General features: G+C 42.5%; 1 protein-coding gene across 4 annotated transcripts in view; it reads left to right on the forward strand.

Annotated features, from left to right (window-relative positions):
• GRAMD4 (GRAM domain containing 4) overlaps window positions 1–22,613 on the forward strand; it is a 210,480-nt gene that overhangs the window by 24,007 nt on the left and 163,860 nt on the right. For 2 of the 4 annotated variants that reach the window (XM_029617381.1, XM_029617380.1), the window contains exon 2: window positions 21,025–21,235. In XM_029617381.1, the coding sequence (XP_029473241.1) occupies window positions 21,025–21,235 (211 nt within the window). Of the gene's footprint in view, window positions 1–16,435; window positions 16,517–17,093; window positions 17,620–21,024; window positions 21,236–22,613 lie in introns of those variants that run through there. The other 2 variants (XM_029617382.1, XM_029617383.1) reach the window with 2 other exon arrangements.

Consider the following 22,613-nt stretch of genomic DNA (forward strand, 5'->3'; position numbering starts at 1 on the left):
CAGTATGGTTATGTAGTGACACAGAAGGGTAGTCTTATACGGCGAGTATATCTCAAACTCTATATTTTAACTGGAAAAGTTGGGGGTCGTCTTATACGCCCAGTCGTCTTATACACCGGAAAATACGGTAAGTATATATAAATATATATAAGAGAAACTTTACATATGCACCTGCAGATGATATATAAGCTCGCATTAAGAACTTATACTGGACCTCACAGAGGCCTTCATTAGTTATATGGCAAGCCCTAATAAGTTTAGCATAAGCATTACTAGAAAAAGTTATCCCTGATTTCTGAGAACAACTCTGTACGATGTCGTCATAAACTATGGAGGGTAGTTGCTTTATCAATTTCTGATAAAAATAAGAAATCGAGGGTCTACTGGGGTCTTCCCAGTCAAAAATCTCCAATAGCTCAGCATGAAATGCACAAGCCGACTCTTGCGAATTCATAGCCTGTATATAATGCTGAATTTGGAGATAGGGAAAGAAATATTTGTTTAAATCATTAAGTATTCTGAAGCTGTTAACAATCGTAGCATCCTCCTTGTTTAAAAGATGTGCCAAAATTTGTATCCCCTTATCTGCCCAATGTCTAAAAATTGGATTAAAAACCCCTGGAGCAAAATCTTTTTCCCCTAATGGGGAAGTACTGAGAAATCCTCCAACTTATACCAAATTTGGAACAAAACTATTTCCAAGTTTTCCAAATTGGTAAAATAATGGTACTGTCTTTTGCCTGGCATGGGAAGGACCCTTTATTAATGTGTAATATAAAACGTAAATCCCATGGGGCCACTAACTCTCTTTCTATGTCTAGAGGAATATAAAATGTCAAACTCATCAGCCAATCTCCAAGATGGCGTAAATGACAAGCCATGTTATAGAATCGCAGGTTGGAGATGCCCCAAACCCCCTTGTTTCCATTTTTTCTTTGGCTTATGGATAGCAACCCTAGATTTTCTCCCATGCCAAAGAAATCTACTTATCAACGCCTCCACGTGCAGCACTTCCCGTTTTGTGAGACAGAGGCACAGTTTGAAAAAGTTATATAGCCACTTAAGTAATAATATCATTTGAAAAAGAACAATTCTACCAGAAAGAGAGAGAGAGGGTAATCTTTCCAAGCATGCAGTTTTTGCCCAGTGTGATCTAGATACAGTCAATAATTAATCTGCTTCAATTTAGTGGGATCTCTTTGTAAGCATATTCCCAAATACTTAAAAGAATCGCCAGCCCCGTTCATCAGAAAGTCAGTACCACATGTGACTATAACGGCATCCTGCATAGGTAAAGCTTCAGACTTATCCAGGTTTAATTTCAAACCTGTCAAAGCCCCATAATCAGAAAATCCTTTAAGGAGCGAAGGAAGAGAAGACTTTGGCTCACTAATATGTAAAAGTATCTTATCGGCAAATGCTGCCAACTTAAAAGATAAACCCCCTCTTACTAGCAAAAGGAATCCCTGTATTCTCCCTAATCTTTTGGAGTAGTAGTTCCAGAGAAATAAGAAAAAGAAGGGGCAACAGGAGGCAACCCTGTCGAGTACCTCCAGTCAATGGAAATTGTTCAGACTGAATACTGTTAACCCTTTTGCTTCAGTTTTAGTAATTATATAACGTCTCAATCTGCAAAAAATATCCTCCAAATCCAATTTTTTGTAAAACGTCAAACATGAAAGCCCAATTAACGCGATCAAATGCCTTTTCCACATCAAGGCTTAAGAGCATCAATGGAATACGCCTTCATTTACTTATCTCCATAGATGCCACTATCCGCCTAACATTATAAATAGAATGCCTACCTTTTACAAACCCAACATGGTCCTGCCTTATCAAACCCAGGAGAACTTTTTTCAAACGAGCCGCAAAAGTCTTGGCCAAGAGTTTGGTGTCAGAATTTAAAAGGGAAATAGATCTATAGGCACTAGGAAGCATATAGGATCCCTCCCCTCCTTAGGAAGAACCATAATAAGGGCTTTATTAGGGGAGAGAGGAAAACCCCCAGTCGCAATCACAGCTCATAGGCCTCACGCAATAGATGTAGCAGCCTATCACCTAGTAATTTGTAAAATTCCGCAGTATAATTGTCTGGGCCCAGGGCTTTTAATAATTTAGATCAGGGGTCGGGAACCTTTTTGGCTGAGAGAGCCATGAACGCCACATATTTTAAAATGTAATTCCGTGAGAGCCATACAAGACCTGCCAAAAGTCCCTGGTGGTCCAGCGGGGGGTTCAGGGCTCGCAGACAAATCTTTAATAAAAAAGTAAAAATCTAACAAAACCCCCCACCCTCCTGACGCCCCCCCAAGACCTCCAAAATTAATTTACTATAACCCCCCACTCTCCTGACCCCCCAAGACCTGCCAAAAGTCCCTGGTGGTCCAGCGGGGGTTCGGGAGCGATCTCCTGGACTTGGGCTGTCGGCTGCCAATAGTCAAAATGGCGCCGATGGCCCTTTGCCCTCACTATGTCACTGGGGTCGACCAATGGCGACCAGTGGGGTCGACCTGTGATATACTTAAAACATGGCTGTGATAGACTTAAAACATGGCTGTTCATGAAAGCATTTCCGGACCCTTAATGATTCACTTCCATCAAATGCAGCAACACTGAGCATCTTCTATTAAACTGAAACAGACAATACCAACCAATCACTACAAGGTTTTACTTCTTGTTAAACTTTTTATCTCTCCTCTAACTCTAATCCCAGTTAGAATAACCCCTGTTTTATTGTAACTTTTCTTCTATGCACTTGTTATACTTTTGTAATGTATACTCTTACGTTTTAGCTATGTACGTTATAATGTATTGCTCACCCCTTGTTTTATGTAAACCGACATGATACGAACTTCCGTGAATGCCGGTATAGAAAAACACAAATAAATAAATAAATAAAAAAATATAGTAAGGGCAAAGGGCCGTCGACGCCGTTTTGATTACTGGCAGCCGACGGCCCTTTGCCCTTACTATGTCACAGGGGCTACCGCCGCCATTGGTCGACCTCAGTGACATAGTGAGGGCAAAGGGCCGTCAGCACCATTTTGACTACTGGCAGCCGACAGCCCAAGTCCAGGAGATCGCTCCCGGACCGCTCCTGGACCCCCCGCTGGACCACCAGGGACTTTTGGCAGGTCGTGGGGGGGGGGGGGGGGGTCAGGAGGGTGGGGGGTTGTAGTAAATTAATTTTGGAGGTCTTGGGGGGTGTCAGGAGGGTGGGGGGGTTTTATTAGATTTTTACTTTTTTATTAAAGATTTGTCTGTGAGCCAGATGCAGCCATCAAAAGAGCCATATCTGGCTCACGAGCCATTGGTTCCCGACCCCTGATTTAGATCGATGAATGCCCTGCTGGATTTCTTGAATATGTATTGGAGTGTTCAAGATTTTATTTGGCGTTCAGTTAGCGTTCAGTTAATCAGGACAAATCTATCGTGGCCAGGTATTGTCGAATATCAATCTTATCTACATCCCCTGCTTTGTATAAGGAATGATAAAAAGTTCAGAAAATAGCAGCAATCTCCTTACTAGAGTTAACCACCTGACCTGTAGAATCCTTCATAGCGGGAATAAATTCTGACCCTTCCAGGATTTTACCAGCTGTGCTAAAAATGTTCCTGGTTTATTACTAAAATTAAAGAGCTTACTTTTGTAAAAAGTCATTATTTTTTTTGCTATCTGGTGTAATAGCTCATTCAATTAATTTGAACCATAAGAAAATTATTTTTAGCAGCTCGGGAGGGTTGGGCAGCATATGCTTGTTGAGCAGCTTTAAGTCTTTTCTCTAGATGAAAGATTTCTTTCATTGGACATGAGTTTTCTCTGAGGACTTACATAAGAGATTATCTCCCCTCTTAAAATAATTTTGGCCATTTCCCAAAAAAGTACAGGGGATGCCTGATGTTCCTTATTACTTTCCATGTAATCTTCCCATTTTTTTTTTTTGTAAAAAAAAAAATTCTTAAATTGTGGATCTGTAGAGAGATGTCTGGGAAACCTCCAGATCTATCTAAAATCAAGAGGTTGAATGCCTTCCATTTCAACCCATAGTAATGTATAGTCTGACCCAGCTAGGGGACATATTTTAGCCTTAAGAACGGAGCCAAAGTCTTCTCCTCTCATCCAAAAATAATCTATCCTTGAGCAAGTCCCATGGGCTCGGGACACTTGTATACTCTCGCAAGAGAGGATGTAATACATGCCAAGTGTCCACCAAATCAAGCCCCTGAAACAGATATTTTGTACCTTTCACTGACTTGGAATCTCCCCCTAAAGCCATGGAAGAGGGATCCAATGTTGGGTTATGAACGCAGTTGAAATCACCCCCTACAATTAAGGGGCAAGATGTGCAATCAGCCAGTAAGCGAAGCAATTTCATAAAGAATGAATGTTCATTATACATTTGAGGCATACATATTACAAATAGCAATGGGTTTTTCACACACAGAACCAGAAATCAATAAGAATCTCCCCTCTGAATCTTCAGTCGGTTTTGACATGTGGAAAGGAATATTATGACCTATCAGAATAACAACACCTGCCTTCTTTGTTCCCGACTGGGAGGAAAAGACATGCCCCACCCACTGTTTACATAACTTTTGATATTCTAGTTTAATCAAACGAGTTTCTTGCATTAAAGCTATGTGTATATTTTGCCTTTTCATTGTCTTTAAAATGTTGTGCGTCTTAAACACAGAAAAATCCCTGAAACTTTCCAGGTTGCCCACCTAATAGGTGAGGAAGTCATCGGTGCACTAGAATAATAAAGCTGCAAAAAGCAGAAAATGGCATCATAGAGGACCAGGCCCTCCAGCCTAGACCCTAGTCTGTTACTATCATGCCAAACAAATCACTGGCTCTCAAGTAAAAAATGATCCCCAAAATGAAGATAGAAGTGGTGTGAAACCCTTATCCCTACAAAACCTCTTCCCGTCCCCTTTTAATAACTCCCTTGCCCTCAGAACCAAAAACAGCAATCCAGAATTTTGCCCAACCATAGGCGAATCAGGACCGTGACTGTGTGTTTGGACCCCACTCCCACCACAGCTGGAATACAATAGGCAATAGAAAGACCAAAAAAGAAAGAAAGAAAGAAAAATGTAAACATTTATTTTTTATTTTATTTATTTGAGTGTTTTTGTATACCGGGATACGTTGGGAGCATCATCTCGTTTCACAGATAACTAAAAGTAGCAACAAGCTTTACAGAGAACAAGGAACAAAGTGAAGGTTAATAAAGGTAACTGAGAAATTCAAACAGGTAACACATCAGGTTTTGTAGCGAGCTATTTACCAAGTGTACTTTAATGTGAGGTCATCATGACTGATTGGAATAAGTAACAGGATGAGTTTTGCAGTGAACATATTGTAACGTGTAAGTTAATGGTAGTTAACATGATTGTAACAAATGACACAGGAAATCGTGCTTTTACAGGGAGAGGGAGGCAAAGTGCAGAGAAATACACCAGGAATAGTTCTTAGCAGTTGCAAGAGAATGGTAGTTGGGAGTATAGATTTTGGGTAAGATGAGCAGGGGGGAAGGGAGATGGCTGCAGGGGACTAGCTGGAACATACTGAATAATTTGGTAAATTTCAAAGGAGCGAAAAGGTGGTAATAAAGAGATTATGCGGGGGGCTTAGGTGAAACATATGATCAACCAGTGAGGAGAATTGTCTGTCTAGCAAAAACTGGAAATGTAACAGTCTCAATCCTTCACTGAATTCGAAAGGGAATTCAGAAGCAAGTGAAAAAACCTAATGAGCGACAGCCCTCCGCTTCATTGTCAACTTCCTCTTAAGTAGAGATGTTAAGAAGGGCACCACCCATCAGTTCAAAGTGTCCAGAAAGGCTTCAGCAACAGTATCACATACTGTTGTTTTATTGGCATGTGTGATCCGAAGTTTCGCAGGATATAGAAGAGCAAAAGGCAGATTTAAGTCAACAGGCTGCACACAAATAGGGGAGAACAACTTCCTCTGCGCCGAGATCCCCGCTGAGAAATCCTGAAAAATTAATATTGAAGTACCTTCATAGATGAGATTGGTGCTTCCAAAATGCCATTAAAATCTCCTGTTTCTGGGCATAATCCACGAATTTTACTAATTCTGGATGGGGCTTGCTTTTGTTTGGCACCCGAATACCTAACTGGTGTACACATTCCACGTGGAGTCTGCGCTGTCAATCTGATAGTGGCAGTGCTTCTGGCAGCCATTGTTCAATGATGCTGGCGATGTCCTTATCTTTTATGGTTTTGGGAAAACCTATGAAATGTAAATTGTTCATCTGGAATGGTTTTCCAACTCCTCCAGTTTCTCGGCTTGCTTATCTGCCAGTTTTTTTTTAAGGCAGACAGTTCTCCTTCCAGGGTGACCAAGTGGTCATCTATGTCAGATACATTGGATTCTAGGTCCTTCAGTCTTTTCCCAGTTTCAGTTAGCAAGGCATAGGATTCATTAAAGTGAGAGCCAGTCTTTTAAAATTTGTGCAGTTAGTGTAGCTGGGTTCAAAAAAGGTTTGGATAAGTTCTTGGAGGAGAAGTCCATTAATGGCTATTAATAAATTATACTTAGGGAATAGCCACTGCTATTAATTGCATCAGTAGCATGGGTTCTTCTTAGTGTTTGGGTAATTGCCAGGTTCCTGTGGCCTGGTTTTTGGCCTCTGTTGGAAACAGGATGCTGGGCTTGATGGACCCTTGGTCTGTCCCAGCATGGCAATTTCTTATGTTCTTATGTTCCTCTAATATAAGGGCCACCACATTCGCTACCTCAGCAGTATTGAAATCAGACACAGCCGGGGATGTCCAGCCATTGCTGCCCTCCGCCATTTTGCCACTGCCTGCCCGTGCGCATTCCTTTTCTCTCTGCCCAAGTTTGGACATAAGGATGCCCCGAATCACACCGTGAGTGTAAGATACAGAGTCCTGGTAAATTAATAAAAAAAAGGTCACGAGTAGTAGTTTAATCAGCAAAGGAGGGAATGGGGTCCCCGAGCAAGCAGAAAACGCAGCTTCATCTTCACATCACACCACAAGACCTCCCCCAGCCTTGCTTAAAACAGTATATCTTTATTACAGCTTTACACATGCTTCAGAACAGTGTCTCTCTTTACTTACGGTACAATACTTCTCTCAGTACTCACAGTTCAGATTTGTCTCAACTCAGTGTTTGGACAGTGTTACACTACAGGAGTTGCCTTCCTCCTGGAGACCTGGGCCTGGTCTAGTCAGCCCCACCTGGATCCCAGCTCTTATTCCCCAGTCTCTGGTTATGCCCTCAGGATCCCGCCCATAGAGCATACTCTCCTTAAGGAATTTAAGGTGGACCAGGCAAATAGGGGAACACTAGGGGCACTGCGTCTCAGAGCCTTTTCCTTTTGAAAGGTCGTTTTCCATTAAAAAAAAAAAAAAAAAAAAAAAAGAAAAAGTACCTTGGGCCTTGAAACAGTCAAAATGCCATTCGTCTTCTATGGAAATGATATGGAGCACATTAGTGCCCCTAATGCCTGAGAGAAAATGCTGTGTAGTCAGTAAGAAATATATTAAATGTATTGCTGCTTACTTTTAAATGCTGAATGCATGTGGACATATCATGGCAGTATCCTTCTGTTGGGAATTTGGGTTTAAATAGATGAAATCACTGTCTTCACTAGACAGGGATGTCACTTAAAAGAAAGCTATTGAGCTTTGATTATTGCCTGTGACGTGTATATACCTAATTAGTAAATGATGGCAGATAAAGATAAATGAACCATCTAGTCTGCCCAGCAAGGTATTCAGGGTTGTAACAGCTGCACCGTGCACATTACCCCATCGCCGCCTTTTTCAGGGTTGTAACTGTCACTTTGTGCAGGTTACCCCCCCCCCCCCCCCCATACAGAAAAAGTACCACAGGTTACCCCCAGTATGTCATTTCCATCCTCTTGCCACTAGGGATTCTTTGTGTTTATCCCACACCCTTTTGAATTCCAAAACTGTTTTTATCTGCACTACATCCTCCTGGAAGTCATTCCTAGCATCCATGGCCCTTTCTGGGAAAACATATCCTGATGTTATTTCAGAGTTTACTCCCCTGGAGTTTCATATCCTGGAGCTTCTTCCATTGGAAAAGGTTTTTGTACATTTTTTTTGTACATTTTCAGATATTTAAAAGTCTCTCCATTCCATTCCTCTGGAGTATTGTCACAACCTGCTGGTTGTTCTGCTTGGGTATCTGCTGATTCAGTATGATTCTGCTGGTTCTCGACTCTCCCTTCATCTCCTCAGTTACCCTCAGTTACCCAACCGAATCAACTGTCAGAAGTTCAGCAAATGCAGGCTCCTTATCCTGCCAGGCTTCTGGAATAAGGTTCAGTGGTGTCTCTGTATAACAGTCTTTATATCCATGTCATGATCCTGGCTATTAGGCAGCTTCTCCGCCAGCATAGATCTTCATGGAGCCACCCTCTCTCCTGCACTAGCCTCCTCCTTGATGCTTCCATGATGCAGCAGGGCCAGCCCTATTTAGCCCCTCCTCTCCCAGAACTCTGTGCCTCTTCTTCGAGTCACCTTGGCTCTTTGCATTGGTTCACCTTGCCTTGCTTTACTTCTGTGTGGCCCCTGTGGCCTTCCTGCCTTTTTCAGTGGCGTCCTTGGCCTCCCTGCCTCTAATCTCACTCTGCCTTACTTTGCTTAGGCCTCCTTGTCTGTTTTTCCCTTGTCTGGTCTTGTATGTATCTTGCTTTGCATTAGTTTCCTGTTACCCTGTGTCTGTTACTTTCTTGCCCTGTTCTTGTGGTCCTGTCCAGTCCTAGTCTTGTCTTATCCTGTCTAGTCATTGTCTTAGTCTGCCTGGTCCTCCTTTTGGTCCATACTCTGTGGGCCTCCTGTTCCAGTCCTTGACTGCAGTCCCAGGCCTTGCCTTCTGTACCAGTCCTTGTTTCCATATCTTGACTCCAGTCTCAGGCCTTACCTTGTGTTCCAGTTTTTGTTTCTAGGCCCAAGCTTTGCCTCCTTTCCCAGCCCCTGCCTCCGGCTCCTGTCTCATCGCCTCTGCCTGCCTCTAGACCCAGCTTGTCTCCAGCCATTGCCTCGCCGGCCATCAGAACCTACAGGCTCAACCCAAGGGGGAGAGGTGGCTGGTCAGGCAGAAGACCCTGCTTTGCCCTGCCTTGAGGTCCTGTACTCCACCTATATGGAAAATCCCTATATCCATCCGGTCCTCCAGTTGTGACAATCTGGCCAGACCTCTGTAGTACAGCTCAATAACATCTTTTGTAATAATGCCTTTCTATTTGGGCTTGATTTCAGGGAACCAAACCTCACTGCCACCATCCTCAGTAGCCTGTAGTGAGAATTTAGTACTTTTACTACTTACGCAGCTACGGCTGCAACCACTCGGTACAGTATTTGGGAGCTCTAATTCCTAGGTTCAGTGATTTTATCTTCATCTGGGAGGGTGTTCCATTAATTCTTTACATCCTTTTCTTGTGAATATGGCTTCTGGAACTTGCAGTTTGCTTGTTCACCTCAGCTCCTCCCCTTATTCCAAACTTTTCCAATTTAAACCCACTTGGGTTATTAAAGGCCTGGAATTTTTCACGCTCCCTTCTCTTAGAAACTCTTCCCCCTGCCCACCCCCCACCAAGAGTTTCCATACTGTTTGGGATTTGTAGTTTCCTTCTTACCCTTCTGACTTCCTCTGCTCTGGAGGCTTGGCCTAGGTTTTAACTCGAGGGCTGCTCCCTTTAGTGCAGTGGTTCCCAACCCTGTCCTGGGGACCTCCCCCCCCCCCCCCCCCCCCCCCCCCCACCAGTCGGGTTTTCAGGATATCCACAGTGAATATGCATGAGAGAAAATTTGCATGCATGACATGGCTGGGGGGTCCCCAGGTCAGGGTTGGGAACCGCTGCCTTAGTGGTTCCTCTGATCAGCCTCTCTAATAGTAGATAGTAACCATCACAGTATACACACATAGGTCCTCTAGTCTTCTCTCTTAAGTCATCTGGTGTAGACTGCTTCTCTCTTCTCCCTATCATTTTGTTTTTGTTTTATAGCCTCTGAACACAGTACCCCAGGGAAGGCCTCACCAGTGACCTGTACAGGGACATTATCACCTCCTTTTTCATAAGAACATAAGATTTGCCATACTGGGTCAGACCAGAACTCTATCAAGCCCAGTAACCTGATTTCAACAGTAGTCAATCCAGGTCACAAGTACTTGGCAGGATCCCAAAAGGTCGATAGATTTCATGTTGCTTATCCCAGGGATAAGCAATGGATTTCCCCAAGTCCCCATTAAGAATGGCTTATGTTCCTGAGAATGTTCTTCCCACCTTATTAATTTTGTTCTATGTTATTGTATGATTGCCATATGTTGAACATGCTTTGTCTGAGTATTTATCTTCTTATGTATTGCCTCTGAAATTCCTAATAAACATGATGGAAAAAAAAAAGTATGTTTTATGGTCTTCTCCTCTAGGAACGTATCTAAATCTTTTTTTTCAACCCAGCTACATTAATACTTTTCACTACATCCTCTAGCAATGACTTGCAGAGCTTAATTATGCACTGAGTAAAAAAAATATTTTCTCCTATTTTGTCTTGAATGTATCACCTAGGACTTTCATTGAATATCCCCTAGTCTGTGTAGTTTTTGAAAGAGTAGACAACCAAATCGTTTCCTCATTTCCCTCATTCATTATTTTATAGATCTCTATCAGTTGCCTCTATTCCAAGCTGAAGAGCCCTAACCTCTTTAGCCCTTCCTCATAGGGGAATTGTTCCACCCCCTGTATTAGATCATCTTCACAATGACACTTTTTTCCTTCTAACCCTTCTGCAGTATTTGCTCCTGGAGGAGTTCTCTGTGCATACATTTAAAATTCTGCAAACTTTATATTTGTCAAAATAACACAATATACATTAGTCTTTGAGTAATTATCTTAAAATGTAATGCCAAAAAATTATTACTCAAAGATGGAGAGTTTAATATTTTGAGCAGAACTCCCATAGAAGTACACTGTAAGTGTCACTTCCACCCTCTCTCTACTCCTCTGGTCAGAACACTTTCATTCTGTCCTTTCATGCCCCAACTTCTATACTGCTTTGGTTTAAAGCGATATAGAAAAAAATTTAAATAAACCCCTCTGCTCTCCACTAACTCAACCTTTTCCATGCTATCTCCATCCCCTACCCCTCCACGCTGAGTTTGACCCCTCACACAGGCTCCCTCTGACCCACATTTGCGGATGACACAAAATTATGCAGAGTAGTTAAATCTCAAGCAGATTTTGATAAATTGCAGGAAGACCTTGTGAGACTGGAAGATTGGCAGATTAAATTTAACGTGGACAAGTGCAAAGTGATGCTTATAGGGAAAAATAACCCTTGCTGTAGTTACAAAATGTTAGGTTCCATCTTAGGAGTTACCACGCAGGAAAGAGATCTAGGCGTCACAGTGGATAATACATTGAAATCGTCAGCTCAGTGTGCAGTGGTGATCAAAAAAGCAAACAGAATGTTAGGAATTATTAGGAAGGGAATGGTTAATAAAACAGTGCATGTCATAATGCCTCTGTATCGCTGCATGGTGAGACCACACCTTGAATACTGTGTGCAGTTCTGGTTGCCGCATCTCAAAAAAGATATAGCTGCATTTGAGAGAGCAGAGAAGGGCGACCAAAATGATAAGGGGCATGGAACAGCTCCCCTGTGAGGAAAGTCTAAAGAGATTAGGGCTGTCAGCTTGGAGAAGAGACTGCTGAGGGAGGATATGAGAGAGGTCTACAAAATCATGAAAGGACTTGAACAGGTTAATGTAAATCAGTTATTTACTCTCTCAGATAATAGAAGGACTAAGGGGCACTCCATGAAGTTAGCAAATAGCTCATTTAAAACAAATTGGAGAAAATTAGTTTTCACTCAACAAATAGTTAAGCTCTGGAATTCATTGCCTGAGGATGTGGTTACGGCAGTTAGTATATCTGCGTTTAAAAAAGGTTTGGATAAGTTTGTAGTGGAGAAGTCCATAAATTGCTATTAATCAATAAGGAATAGTAGCTTGGGATCTATTTAATGTTTGGGTACTTGTGACTTGGATTGGTCACTGTTGGCCACAGGATGCTGGGCTTGATGGACCCTTGGTCTGACCCAGCATGGCATATCTTATCTTCTATGTATTAAGCAGCATTTAAAATGTACTTAAGTAGTAATACGCACCCTGCAGTGGTTCCAAATGTAACTGTCATGTAATCGTTTTGTCCCACTTTCCCTGGGAGCAGCTATATTTAGAGCTGTCACAAATAATCTCTGACACAGTCTGAGTTTTATTACTTCACTGGAGTTGTAATACCATGAGTGATAACATGGAGCAGTCAGATACAGTTCTGTGTGGAAGGGGTGTATGTGTGAGTGTGTCACTAGTTGAAAGGATGGATGCAGGACCATTTCTGTAGGTGAAAGAGCCAGTAGGTCTTTATCTAATAGTTAAACTGTGCTTCACAAGGAAAACAAAATTGTTCACATCTTCATACACATTGGAAGGGCGGCTGCCACAGAGGACATGACACCCCCCTCCAACCCCCCAAAATAATTTGGGCCACCATCAGCAACGACTGCTCCTTCCTCCCCTTCTCAATTTCAGTCTGGTTCCCTACTTACAAAGCATATGTGGAAGCTGAAAAGTGCAAGAGAGAGACCTTCTCTGACTAGAGTGCTGCAGGAGAGTATAAGAGAATGAGACCTCCTCTGGTTAGGGTGCTGTAGGAGAGTATAAGAGAGTGAGACCTCCTCGGCTAGGGTGCTGCAGGAGAGTATAAGAGAGTGAGACCTCCTTTGGCTAGGGTGCTGCAGGAGAGTATAAGAGAGTGACATCCCTGGCTAGAGAGCCATGCTTGTTTTGCCAGCCCCTGCTTCCACAAAACATGCTCTGCTGGTTCAGTCTCCTCCCTTCACGCTGGAGAGTCTGATAATGTCACAGAAGAGCTTTCTCTGCTGGAAGGAGAACATATCACAACCAGCAAAAAAAAAAAAAGCAGGAGCTGCAACTTTATTATCACTATATGATAGGCTGCCAGCAGCAGAACAAAAGACATCATGAGGATTGTGTTATCATCAGTAATCCTGTTTTTTTGGGGTTTTGTTTTTTTTTTGCTGCTGCGCTGCTAGACGTCAGGGGAATTTCTCTGCCATGCTAGTCAGGCCTTTGTGTGAGCTGGCTGGGCTGATCTCAGAGAAGGGCAGTGCAGTGGGCTATTGACTGAAAAGGGAGGAGGAAGTATAAATATTGTTGCTGCAAGCTGGGTAAGGCCTGGCAAGAAGAGCAGGAGCTTTACATATTGTAGTGCCCTTAGCCAGCCCAGAGGAGGGGATACTTGCTACATGAGCACATAAGCAGCAGTAGAGAGGATTTCTGCAGAAATGCACTGCTTATTCCTGGGATCAGCAGCATGGATTCTGTCTACCCCTTGGGAGCAAGCCAGATACTTGTGACCTGGATTGACCAATATGGGAAACAGGATGCTGATCTTGATGGATCTTTGGTCTCACCCAGTATAGCAAGTTTTATGTTCTTATATGTGTGTGTGTGTGTGTGTGTGTGACTGACAGAATGTATATGTCATTTTCTGAGAGAGCTCAATAGTGTGTGAGCCACCCCTTTTTCTCTACCAATCTTAGACTGATAGACATCATTGTGCAACAGCATAGTTTTATTAACTTTTTACCCAGTCTGTAGATTTTTCACAGTGGATCTAGTGACTTTTTTCAAGTAGGAGTTGGAAAACCTGCATAGGTGTCGGAATGGGGTGGGCCATCCAGGCTCTGGCCTGTCCATCCTTCTCGGGGCAGACTATCCCTGCCTATAGACAGAAGATCCCCCAACTGTTGTGACTGCATTACTGTCAAATGATGACCCACCTGTAGGGTTCCCACCCCTCCCGTGGGCAAGAAGAGAACTCTGAGGCAGCGTAGGATGGTGATATGCCCACAGGGTAGAAGACACAGTGGGTGAGTGGGATGAGAAGGGAAAGAGTGAGAAAATGCGAACGTGTGTTTGGCAAGAGGGGGGTCTGTGAGAGGAGTGCAGGGTAGGGAATAGGGATGAGTCGATGGGATGGGTGAGTGAATGAAAAGCGAGGGAAGGGGTTGAGTGAGGGAAGGGGATGTGAATGAGGGGAGGAAAGAAAAGGAGAAATGGGAAAGGGAAGGGCGTATGACTAAGGTGAGAGAGGGGAGTGAGAGAGTGCAGGGCCATTGGAAAAACTAGGCAGCAGCCTAGAGCACCACTATTTTCGGGGTGGAAAGACTGCAACAATTGTGACTTTGTTCTTCCCTTCTCTGTGGGCACAGAAGAGGAAATTGCTACATGGGCATGCACATGTGGGGGAAAAAAGGTACAGTTGCAACAGCCAGGAGAAGCAGGAGCAGTGTCAGCCTGTGCCCCGGATGGAAGGAGGAGGAGGCCAGTCTGCTCTATGGGCTGAAGATTGAGGCTGCTGCCGTTTGAGCGTTCCAGAGGGGGAGAAGAGTGAGTTATGTGTGTGAGAATGAATGTGTGTATATACAATCTCAGAGTGACTGGAAATCAAAAGTTCCCAGATATGGAGAGCAGGGAATTTTTTTGTATCCTTATTAGTTTGTTATTGGGTGTGTTGAACATTCTATTGATTTTAAACATTTTTATGACTCTAATTGTAGACTTATTCTATTTGTCAGCTATTTTGAAATATTTAATTTTTTTATTAGTATGGTTTTACTGTTACAACTGATATATTTCTTGACTGTATTGTTTGTATGAAGAATGGTGATATGTTTTCTATTTTTGCACTGCAAACAGAGTCTGGGGGTTGGGTTCAATTTTTGTCTTTTTTTTTTATGGTCTCTTAATTCTACTTGGTGAGGGTGTCTGTCTGTCCTCTGCATGTGTGACTGAGGTGAGGTATTCTGCTACTGTCTAGTTTCTGTGTAGTGATCTATAGCAATCTGACTTTCTGTTTTTCTAATAGGATGTGTATTGGTGTTTTAGGGCCTGGAATAATAGTTGACTTATTGCATTTTAATGGGTAGGGTTCTCACTGTTTGAATACTGGCAATTAGTGTTTTAATATGGGAGGTTTAGTATATTGTAATTGTAGTTCAGTTTACATATGGCTTTCTGAGGACCAAGTGCCCAAACTCAACACATTTTACAGTATGTCTCTTGCAGGGTTTCCTTGTTAGCACCACAGCAGTGTATGTAAATATAATATACATGATGTTGTAAATGATATTTTTACCTCAAAAGACTGTACTTTATTTATTATTTTATTTAACATTTTTCTATACCGACCTTCAAGGTTGAATACCATATCAGGTCAGTTTACATCGAACAGGGGTAGAACAGTATAACATAACGTAACATGAGGAACAACTTTTTTATAATTAGCGGAGACCAAAGCAGAGAAGCAAAAGTTACATAATAACAAGGACCTTGAACTTGGAAGCTGGATCAGCTGGAAAAGAGAAGCCTTAAGAGTGTATTAAATTAAATACAATGTGAAATGTCCGAGCCTGGTCTATAGCTAGTTAGCTTATTAGGGTAGCAAACTAGTGAATGAGGTGAGTATTGGAGTGGCGAAGTTCGGAATTCATATTCATAAGCTGAGTAGTTATCTAATGAAAGTTTGATGGATCAGGGAAGGCTTGTAAGAGGAGCCAAGTTTTGAGTTTTTTTTTAAATGTTGGTAGGCATGGTTCCATTCTGAGATCTGCAGGGAGGTTGTTCCAAATGGCTGGACCTGCTGTAGAAAAAGCTCGGTCCCTGGTAGAGATGAGTCGTGTGGCTTTAGCTGGTGGGGCTTGTAGTGCTCCTTTGTAGGTTTCTCTCATTGGTGTGTTAAGGTTTCTCTCATTGGTGTGTTTCTCTCATTGGTGTGTTTTCTCTCATTGGTGTGACTTTGTGTGTGTTAAGAGGGAGGCCCACAAGGATATAAGATTCACTTAGGATGCCTAATTACCCTTGCATTGACCCTGCGAGAATTTGCCATGCACAAGCCCTCACCATTCCCTGTCTCTTTCTTACCCAGGTGATAAATGCTGGGGCTACAAATCAAGGTGAGCTTGCAGGCGAGTGGTGCCGAAACAATTAGGACTGTTTCTGTATCTTTAGGCCAAAGTATTTTGGTCTCTGATTACGTTTCTTGGCATTTGAGGATCTTCTCTCTCCAAACACAGCCACTTAATACTGGCACTGCTATTAATAATGTTGTTTTTCTCAGGGGCAGACCATCCCTGACTGCAGGCATAAAGAAGAACCTAGCAGTTTTCTAGCATCAAGTATTTTATTGCTAGGTCTGGGAATAAATAAGTCTAATCTATGATTTACGGAAAGAATGTACTTAAAGAAAGAGAACTGAAAACATAAATAAGAAATTGGCAGAGCTGGGACTGGAGTTGGGGCGGCGCTTGGTTGGCCCCTCCCCCCAACCAAACAAGGCATTCCGCCGCCCCTGCCCGTCTTCATCGTTGCTGTTCCCTCTGCCCAGAAGTCATCTGGCGTGCTGTAAGCTGCTCTTCTCCCCAGTGGTTTTTTTTGTGTGTAATGTGGACTATTAACTGAAAAGTAATGGCGTGCCAGCTCAGGCGTTCCTTGGTTTGATGGGGGGGAAATGGGGGCAGGGCAAGTCCCTGGTTGCGCCGACCTGCCGGCGCGAGGCATTTGCAGTGTTGAAAGCAGCTTTCAGGAGCCCTGCCCTTCAGATTCCGTAAGGCGGCAAGCTTGGGGCGCTTCAGATGACAAAGACCCTCTCCAGCCGCAGTCCGGAGCGCCATTCCGATCCCGTTCTGTGGCGCTGTAACTTTTAATGCTTTCCGAGCAGTGTTCTTGTCCAAACGTTGCTTTAAGAAGTTACCAAAAAAAATCTCGCGCGGAAGATGGTGCATACACACTACACTGTGGCAAAGGCTCATAGCAGAGCGGTCAGAAATTACCACAGAAGCCACCAGCGTTTAACTCCCGGGAATGCCACTTTCGTTTACTGAATCGTTTCAGCGGGTAGTAGTGTACGGGAGAGGTTCAGGTCTGACTTACCTCGAGGCTCCCCCCCCCCCCCCCCAATATGTCACTGTCTGCAGACCGCAAACAATTTTTTAGTTGGCTCTTTTTTTTTTTTTTTCCGATCTCTTGTAAGATGCTGTGTAAATTTAATGGCGTTTTACCAAATAATGAAACTGGAGGTTGTCTGTCCGTGACACTTTGCCTGCATTTATTCGGGAACTTTCGGGTTTCTCCCCTCAGGCAGCGTGTCTGGCGCGCTGTCAGGACGTCGCGTGGAAAGGCGCCTGCCTCTCGGTGCTGCTCCTTCGCCGGTAGAGGGTTCACCGCACCGGTGGCAGCCGTCGCCTCTGCGAGCCGCTCCAGCCCTGTCAGACCAGAGGCCGTCATGCCGATCGCCTGCATCGCGGCGCCCCCGCCCTAGCCTTCCTCTTTTCAGGCGGCCTCTTCTGGAGTCTGCCCACCCGACTGTCTTCAACAGCTTAATCGGGGCTCTGCGGCGTTAGGAGTGGGTATGGTAACCGTTGTGGGACTGGCCTAGACTTCTGGAATGGGAACGCCTCTTTCTGACTTATTGCTAACTGCTGCTTTAGTGATCCTAAATTATCCAGGTGAGGATCTCGGTGGTTTTGAAACAGTTTTGTTTTTTTGTTTTTTTAATTAAAATGACTTGAAATCATTTTTTTTTTTTTACATCAAAATAGAATGCGCTTAGTTCTGTAACAGCAGGAACCTCCAGGTTTGGCTGCTCCTCCTTTTTATTATTGTTCTGTTCCTTCTGGATAATGGTAGCAGTCGCCAAGGAACAGGAAGATGCTAGCGTCTTTATGGCCAGCCACTTCACCAGGCATTACTGCAGCAAGTGCAGTCTGACATACTGCTTCAACAAACCATAAGACGAGTAAATATGTAATTTAATAAAATAGGAGGGTCATCTTTCATGCACTGCTATTCTGTGAGAGTCAGTCTGTGGCAGCCTTATAGTTTAAACCTTAACGTTGTCCACTGATTATTTATTTATAGAGTTTTATATACCGTCATTCGGTTTCGCCATCACAACAGTTTACAAGTTTCGATGGGTAAAATGTTGGGATTAGGATGGGGATTAACATCGTATTCATATTGGTTAACACGTCTTCTATGGATAAAGTGTTAGAAGGTTAGTAGATGCATTGACGTACATAGAGCGTTCATTTATACATACAGCGTTCATTTAAAGCATTATTAAAATTGAGGGAGATATTCTTAACGTAGCAAGGGGAACATGGTGGGGTTCTGAATGAAGGTTAATAGGGCGGGGGCAAGGAGGTTTCAGTCCAGATTTGTGTTATATTTTGGGGAGGGTGTGTATGAGTCATTGGGTGTTTTGGTAGGCATTGGTGAACATCCAGGTTTTAAGGTCCTTTTTGAAGGTTTTTAGGTTTGTTGAGTCCTTAGTTCCGTTGGGAGGGTGTTTCAGAGTTTGGGGCTGCTGAGGAATATGGCTCTTTCATGGGTTGAGGTTAGTTGTTTGGAGTGCGTAGGTGGGATTTTCAGAAGGCCTTTGTTGGTTAAGCGGAGGTTTCGTTGAGGTGTGTATATTTTTATTGTTTTACTTAACCAGTTAGTTTGTTCTTCGTATATTGCTTTGTGCAGTAGTGTCAGTATTTTGTAATATATTCAATGTTTTATTGGGAGCCAATGTAGAGCTATGAGAATTGGCGTAATATGTTCGTGCTTTTTTGTTCCTGTGAGGATTCTGGCGGCAGTGTTTTGCAAAATTTGTAGTGGGAGGATGGTGGAGAGTGGTAATCCAAATAATAGGGAGTTGCAATAATCCAGGTTGGAAAAGATGAGTAGTTGAAGGACTGTTCTGAAATCATCTGGAGTAAGGAATGGTTTTAATCGTCTTAGTGTGAGTAGTTTGTGGTATCCTTCCTTTAATTTTATTCGTGATGTGGTTCTTGAAGGATAATTCCCTGTCGATGATGACTCCTAAATTACAAGCATGTGAGACCGGTGAGATTGTTGTCTTTTGGTTCTGTATGTTGAGCAGTGGTGGGGGTGATGGTGTGTTTTTCCTATCCAGGAGAATTATTTCTGTCTTTTCGATGTTTATTATGAGTTTCATGTTGGTTAATAGTTTTATTTTGGAGAGATGTGAGGCTGTTTTTTTTGTAGGTTTCTTCCAGAGTATTTTGGATTGGGATTAATATTTGGATGTCGTCCGCGTATAGGAATTGGGTAAGCCCTAGGTCAGATAGACAGTGACAAAGCGGGAGAAGGTATATGTTGAAAAGGGTTGCGGATAGTGCAGAGCCTTGGAACACCAGTGTTTAGGTTTATTTTCTTCGAGAGGGTATTATTTATTAATACCTGGTAGCTTCTAAAAGGGCTTGCGTATATTACCTAAAATTCCTATGCCCCTTCCACTGTACAAGGTGATCGTTAGACCATGGTTGGCATATGGGGTTCTGTTTGTGGCACCTGTTCTCAAATAGGGTGTATCCAAATGCTAGAAAAGTTGCAAACGGGACCTGTTAAGCTGATGATGGGGCACAGAGCCTTATGCACGCTGAAAGGTTGTTCAGACTGGGTTATCTATACTTAAGTAGTAATTTAATTATGTGTATACAGATATTAATGGACCCTACAGGAATTTTGCAGGAGCTTTCATCTCCCTCTTCATGAAGAAACAACCAGTGAAACAAGGATGCACCCTGTAACATTAAGGGGATAATAGATTTTATCACCTAAAAAAAAAATATGAACTGGAAGTAGTGAAAAGATGGAGCATCTTATTGGCAGAAGTAGGTATGGCTATAGAATTAAATCAATCCAAGAGTAACTTTTACATGAAAAACTTCTTAGTGACTGGCATGCTATAGTAGTTCTGAAGTGATCACCATATTTGGGGATGGGCAAACTTTTTTTTTTTTTTCCTTCCAAACTGGTTCTTTACTTTATCTCCACCCTCTGCTTCTGCCGGATTACAGAAGTGTGAACTAGCTGGACTTCTGGTCATCTTTCATAACAAACTATTCAGATTCTGAGATCAAATGAATAAATATCACACAAACATTCATGATGGATATTGTGAAACAGACTGGAAGTGAGCACCACTGGTCGAGGGATTTAGAAGGTAGCAATGGTATACTATATCAAAATATGTGCATTGGTGATCCTTAGTACGTGGTCTTGCTTTAATTATTGTCCTACATCAGTGTCATTTTCAAAGAGAGGAAAGAAAAAGAGAAATGTGGTGATCTGTTTGAATTATATTTCTTAAGTTTGTAGGCGTGGTGGAAAACTGGCAGAGTGATGCTCTGTCCAGTTCAATGACTGAAAAGTACATACACAATGTAATCACTGGCTCTTTCAGTGCTGCTGCTGTTTTGTTAGTTTTTGCAATTCTCAAAGCTGCTTTCCTGTATTTGTCCATAAGCTCTGGAAGCTTCCAGTGTCACACATCACCCACTTGTTTCATGGATTGTCTGATGCTGTTTGTGGTCTCAAAAGATGCAGACTCCGCATTCATTGGGCAAGAGAACATCTGATTCTTGCTAACCTGGCTGCTCCCAGAGTGTTGAACATTTTTAGGGAAGTGGCTTAAAAGTTTCTAAACAGTAGCATTTTGGACTGCTGCAGGCCAAGTGTTACATAATTTTAAGAGTGTGCACGATACGCAGGGGATATAATTACTGCTTCTGAGTATTATATTTGTAGCTACTGTTGTTGGATTGAACCTTCTACTCTCCCTATTCCTCCCTACCATTTCTCATGTTATTGTTCTACATAAAGCCTGTTGCGATATTGTGTTCAAATGTAAACCGATGGGATGTTCCCAACGACCGTTTGTATATAAAAATACTAAATAAATAAATAAAATTAAATAAATATAACTTTGTTCTAAGTGCAAGCTAGGATCGCATTTGCAAGCATCCATTGTTGCTTGGCTTTGAAAGTAGCTTGCAGTTTTTGTTTTTTTAAAATCTTTTAAAAAACTAATAATTCTATCCTTTGTTTATCTTCTGCAGGAACTTCAACCGACATGTTAAAGTAAAGCAGAAAAGTTTGGTCCTGAACATGCTAAAGAGATTAGACAAAATCAGGTTCAGAGGTCATAGGCGAGACGAGTTCCTTGATTTAGCCGAATCTCCAAATGCTTCCGATACTGAATGTGGCGACGAGATCCCACTGAAAATGCCTCGACCATCCCTCCGAGATAATGAGGAGCTGAGGGACCCTGTAAGTATTCTATCGAATCACTAGTTTTCGAGCTCTCTCTGGAGAATGAATGAGCAAACTTGGCTGCCAGGCAACATAACCAAAGGATTTCTGACAGAAATTCACTTTTTATAAAGTTATAGCATGTTAGAATCATGTGAAAACTCTCAAAGTTTCCAGGCGGCTCATCTATGTTGCTGCAGGTCTCCGCTTCCAGTGTCACAGTGGCCTTTGTTCCTCCAATGCTGAAAGGACGACATTGGAGGGAAAGAGAAGCCTGGTACTGGAAGACAGGGTCAGCCATGTTCGTGATTAACAGTTAATCAGGTCCTGTTGATGATTTAGCTGCTACACATTGACTTAAATCTGTTTATCATAAACTATAAACAGATCTGCTTTTGCAAGTTTTATTTCTGGCAGTGCAAGAATTCCCAGCAGCAGTTTATAAAAGGCTGACAGATGCAGTGGTAGTGTTTAAAAAAAAAAAAAAAAAAAAAAAGCTTTAAGAAGTGTCCTTCTAAATTTAGCCATCCTTTGCCAAGATCTGTAAAGTTATATGGATGCCCAGGGATGATGATTTGGGTTTGCGGTCTGTGCAGCTGCACTGGGTGCCATGCTGACACCCTCTTTTTCACCATGACTTTCCATATCGTAGGCAGAGCGAAAGAGAAAGGGGGCTAGTGGTGCTGGGCAAAGGATGAGGGGAGAGAGGAAGGGTTGCTGGGTAGGAGAGGAGAAAATGGGGATGCTATGCTGGAGCCACTGCCACTACCGAAGCAGGGAGTTCTGTGCCAGAACTTCCACCACTGAAAGGGAGAGGAGAGAGGTGCCAATTTCAGTTTTCGCACAGGATGCTAGTTAGCCTACAGCCAGTCCCAAGGATGCTAAATTAATCAGTTTTAGCATATGGAATTGCTGTTGTGAAAAATGCAACAAATGATGTACAATTTTTTAAATTAATTTATTTTTTTAAACTTTAATCCTTTGAAACAGAACCATGTTGGGGATATTATTCATGCATGGTATGTTTGCTTTAAATCATCATATTTCCAATGGGAGTTTTACATTTGTCAGTGTTCTAACAACGATTTAACTTATCTGTGCAACTGAACATTAAGCCTGCAGTAAAAAATAGATTGTATGAATGAGCTAAGTATCCTTCTGCTTTCTAAGTTCATAGCTCAGAATCTAGATGCAAGCTAGATGTACTAGGCATCTGGACGCCTCAATCTGAATGCGACGACATGGTTCAAGGAGGAAACAGACCTGTTAGCTGCTGGCTAGTATATTAAATGCCTTCTTGCTTACAAAATTTATGTTCTTGGGGAAAAGGTGAAAAACCTCTAGAATATCAATGTGTGGTCAGAGATGAAATTAGAGAAGGCCATTTGGCTGAAAA

This window comes from Rhinatrema bivittatum, chromosome 9 (genome assembly GCF_901001135.1).
Source record: "Rhinatrema bivittatum chromosome 9, aRhiBiv1.1, whole genome shotgun sequence".
Classification (NCBI taxonomy): Eukaryota; Metazoa; Chordata; class Amphibia; order Gymnophiona; family Rhinatrematidae; genus Rhinatrema; species Rhinatrema bivittatum.